Source organism: Ammodytes marinus, assembly GCF_949987685.1.
Source record: "Ammodytes marinus genome assembly, chromosome: 11".
Lineage (NCBI taxonomy): Eukaryota > Metazoa > Chordata > Actinopteri > Uranoscopiformes > Ammodytidae > Ammodytes > Ammodytes marinus.
This window is the reverse complement of record NC_137215.1, coordinates 5,533,839-5,538,838: the sequence shown is the minus strand read 5'-3', so window position 1 is coordinate 5,538,838 and position 5,000 is coordinate 5,533,839. Positions and strand designations below refer to the sequence as shown.

The 5,000-nt window shown below is 39.6% G+C and overlaps 1 protein-coding gene across 1 annotated transcript in view; it reads right to left on the bottom strand.

Moving 5' to 3' along the window:
* golga7bb (golgin A7 family, member Bb) overlaps positions 1 to 5,000 on the bottom strand; it is a gene marked incomplete at both ends in the record, with an annotated part of 18,674 nt that overhangs the window by 9,694 nt on the left and 3,980 nt on the right. Inside the window, one exon of the mRNA XM_080036440.1 lies at positions 450 to 575. Within this exon, the coding sequence (XP_079892566.1) occupies positions 450 to 575 (126 nt within the window). The remainder of the gene's footprint in view (positions 1 to 449; positions 576 to 5,000) is intronic.

The following is a 5,000-nucleotide window of genomic DNA, read 5'->3' as shown; positions in this document are numbered from 1 at the left end:
TCGTAATGCATTAGACATTTGAGTTAATGCTAAAGCCAATATTCATCAATCACATCCCTTACGGATCTTATAAAGCCGTATTGAGCCATCACTCCTTCTTTGTTGGAGACAGTGGGTGTTTTTTCAGGTGAGTTGGGATTTTGCCAACATGTTCCACTTGCCTGGATATGTATGAGTGTGTGTGTGTGTGTGTGTGTGTGTGTGTGTGTGTCTCTCTCTCTGTATGTTTGTTTCTCACTCTTTTTGTGTGTGTTTGGGCGTGTTAGCATGTGTGTGCGAGCATGTGTGTGTCTATGTGTGCGTGTGAGTGTGAGTGTATGCGACTGTATGTATGTGTGTGTGTGTGTGTGTTTCTGTGAGTGTGAGTGTGTATGCAACTGTATGTGTGTGTGTGTGTGTGTGTGTGTGTGTGTGTGTGTGTGTGTGTGTGTGTTTGTATTTGTGCTCACCCTGTTGTCCAGCTCTGAGGGGAACTTAGCCTGGAAGCGGCAGACGATTCCCTGGCTGTAGTCTCTCTGTATGAACACCTTGGTGACCAGCGACGCATTGTGACGCAGCTCCTGGAGGTTATGGAACTAAAGCACACACACACACACACACACACACACACACACACACACACACACACACACACACACACACACACACACACACACACACACACACACACACACACACAGGGGGAAAGAATGCAGGTTAAAGGTGCTATGAGTAGCTTTTAAATATTTCTTAAACTGTCTAATATTTCCTCCGATGATCATAAATGACATAACAGCAAAACGAGACCGTCAGTGCAAAGAATGCTATTTTTATATAGTTTTTCTTAATGCCTTTGTCATGGGGACGCTCACCCAGGAACAACGCTTTTGTCGAAAGATGATGCAAGAACTAACACAAACTGAAAGTTCCCCGGAGCACCTTTAAATACAAACTCTATTTCTATACATGCAGGTACACAAATAGCAGGTGGATATTTTTTTGTGATTTTATTTTTATATTTACTTTTTTTGATGGGCTATTTTGCATTGAAGAGGATTGGGGGCCACAGACAGGAGAGAAGAAACTTATTTTTTTCATTAAGCACATTGAGATTAAAGTCAAAATGTAGCGAATAAAGAGGAAATACAATATCAAGAACAAACTCAACAGTATGAGACTGTGGGAAAAGACTGTGGGCTATTGACAGATTTGTTGTTTTAATAACGTTCTGCTCATGAGTTATCGATACCGGAAGTTCACATCTGTCAATATCTTTCCAATTGACCACAGCCTTGAACTGTTGAATTCATTCTGGACACTGTATGTTACTCTGATTTATTTATTTCCCCTGCGGCCCTAACACTCTGTATTCCATCATTTATACGTCTCCACACTTGATACAGAAAATAAAAATATTCTTTACACAAATTTCTCAACACCAAATCAAAGAAGGGTGAGTATCCAGCTCTGGAAAAAAAATGAAGAGACCACTCCAAATGTTCAGTGTCTCTCTTTTCATTATTGATATGCATATGTTTGTTGTCAGTAATAAACTACTGACAACATGTCTACCAAATTGCAATAATTTTTTTGTCATTAAGAGCATTTTCAATAAGTTATGTAGAGACGAAGATTTAAGAAAAATCCAGACTGGTCTCTTAATTTTTGCTGTATGTACAAAGGCATTCCACTGGACAGTCAAACTTAACATTTCAGCATCTCGTTCAAAACAATACAGATCAAAATCCCCCAGCAACAGATCCCAATAACTCGGCCCGTGCAATATTGACATTAGAGTTAAGCCAATATCTCCTGCCAGTTTTGAGTGGTATTCATGCCTGACAACACACAGTGAGGGAATGGTACTATGTTACTAGATCAACAGCAGTGCAGGCTTAGTTAGCACTCTCACCGCATTCCTTCCCCCTGCACCAAATTGGCCCAATTGCAGTAATAACTAAAATACAGGACATTACCCTTAACAATACTGTGGAGTTAAGGGCTGTGTTGTGCACCAACATAGGGGACTTCACCCCCCTGAGAGGAGTACAGCAGTGAGCAAGTGTGGGCATGTGTAACTAGTCCCCTGATGGTCTAAATACCTCCCCTGAAAGAGGATGACAATTAAAAGTACAGTGTGGAGGAGAGAGAGAGGGATGAACAAGAAGGTGTGAGAGGAGAGAGAGAGAGACAGCCAGAGAGAGAGAGAGAGAGAAGGATGAACAAGAAGGTGTGAGTTGAGAGAGAGAGAGAAAGAGAGAGAGAGAGATGGAGAGAGAGAGAGTGAGAGATGGAGAGAGAGTGAGAGATGGAGAGAGAGAGAGGCATCTCTGAATTTGAAATAATTTCATTATAATAACATATTTTAAACCTCCAACGAAGAACCTTCAAATGTTTATGAAACTCTAAATGTTCCTCTTTGATAAAAAATGGACACGTAACAGCAAACAAACTCATCAGGGAAAACAACGTTATTTTTATATGCATCTTATTAACGCCTTTTGCTCGGATACGATTTCCCAGGAACTTGAGACAGAGGGATTTAGTGTTTAGTTTAAGTCACATATAAACTAACATAACCTCATAGGGATGCATCCTGCCGTTTCTCTTTCACTCGCTTCCTACACAAATGAATGCACTACTGGCACGAGTGTATACAAAAATAAATACCACTTTTGTCCCGAGGGGGCGCTAGAATCATCAAAAACTGAAAGTTCCTCGTAGCTAATTTAAAAAAAAACATGTTCAACATTGTTAATTTCTTCATTGAATACTATTGTATGGGTGTCAAAGTCAGAGTGTGTCTAGCTACTGCAGTGTTGCTCCCTGTCTATGAGGTTACCTGTGTGTTTTAGCCCACAAGACAGTCATCCTACATGTAAACAGATGGTCGCACAGTGCCAGCATTTCATCTCTATATTAGGCTACATCACTCACACACAGGAATAGATTCTAAGATGCTATTCTCAGCTAAAAAGACAAAATCATCTCACAGCCAGAAGATCTGTCTGCCAGGGCTTTTAATAACCTTCTTTTTTGCCTCCTGTTTCTCGCTCTCTCTCTCTCACTCACACACACACACACACACACACACACACACACACACACACACACACACACACACACACACACACACACACACACACACACACACACACACACACACACACACACACACACACACACTTCCTCCTCCTCCCTGTGTTTTTGTAGGCCATCATGATACACAACAAGTCACTCTTTTAATAGAAGCAATTACCAACTCCATATTTGAGCAGCATTTATCAAAGTTAGAATCAGTTGGCTTCCAGTCAAGATTACACAGGTCCTATATCTAATGTATGTGAGAATGTGTGTGTGTGTGTGTGTGTGTGTGTGTGTGTGTGTGTGTGTGTGTGTGAGAATGCTGGTCTACCAGGTTTCATGTTTTTATGAAAAAAAGTGAGATTTTCTTTTTATTTGTAATTTTTTCACATAACATCTGGACTATGAGACAGTTTAAACATTGTGGAGCAGCATTGTTACTGTAAAGAGGAACAAAGGGAGAAGATTCTGCGTTCTAGTTGACAAGGGTTTTCGGATCAGTCATCTGAGACATTTGAATGAAAACCCACAGAATCATGGGGTCACCCCTAAGATTCCTCAGGCCTACATTCACCCAGCATCAGGACTTGCACTTCCATATTGCACAATATATATAATTTTTTAAAAAACAATTTTAGGGTAATTTCTCTAGACACTTTATTTAATTATTTATTATTTTAAAAAACACATTGAGGCGTTTGTAAGCAGGGGGAACTTCTTTGTTTTATTCATCTGAGGGTACAGAGGGTTTGAGGGACTGTAAGACACACACGCTCCCTTTTGGTCTGCTGTTGCCCCACTGACCTCTGCCTCACATCTCTCTGTACATGTAACTCACAGCTGAGCAAAGTCATGGCCGAGTCAGAGCCTCTGAGGCAGCCAATTAAAAAGACAGACCCCAGTTATTGCTCTCAACGCAGCATCTCAAGAGGATTTCTCGCTCACAAAAAATTCCCCTGATCAAAACGAACTTGGAATGCTCGTGTTCCAGAGAATCAAACTGATTGGCCTGATGGGGGACGTGGGCTTGTTGTTTTAAAGGTCGAATCGGATACAGTCTGACAACAGATGTACTGGACATAATGTGTTGTGAGCGCTGACGTATTGTGACATGTCTCCAGCGCTTTGAATAATGACACTGGTGGTGAAAAATGGTGGTTGGCCCCAATGGGAAGCTGCATTGTTCTAACCTCTGTGTGCGTTGAGGGGCTTTCTAGGACTTTGAGATAACGATCGGGGAATTTTAATGCGTGACACACGGTGTAAAGCTTATTCTAAAAGATTCAGATTATACAATGTTGTGGCAGCTAGTTTGAATTATGCATCTTCTTATTTCATTTTAGTGGAAAGTAAAAAAAAATATATAGATACAAATTAAAGATAAAAAAAATACAAATACTAAATATAAAATGCAAATAAAACAATATGTATTAAAAAATATAGCTATAAAATAAAATTATAGAGTATAAATATAAAATATATAATAAAAATAAAAACATAAAATAAGAATTTAAAATATTTAAAAAATTAAAACTAATACAAAAAATAAATAAAATAAAATGCATTGTTCTTCTGTACACTCTCTTTCCAGTTTCACCCCTAATAACCTTTTGCTTGAATCCCTTTACAAGTGACTTACAGCAACCAACGTTCTCCAACAGCTATTGTCTTTTGATACTAAAGGACTTCATCAAATATTTCTTCAGTCAGTTGTGTTGACATTCCTGGCAGTGTGTCCTTGTCTGTCTGTGTCCATCTAAGCCGTTAAGATGAATGTTTTCTGTTGGCAGAGTGCTGCTGTTTGTTTACTAGCCTGCTGTGTAAGATCAGGGTTCAAATCCAGTCTTTTATCTAAAGTCTAAATCTAGTTGAGGAGCAGACAGAGATGTGAATGTGTCAAACTGATCGCACAGACTCTATGAAGATGCTCTGCCTCA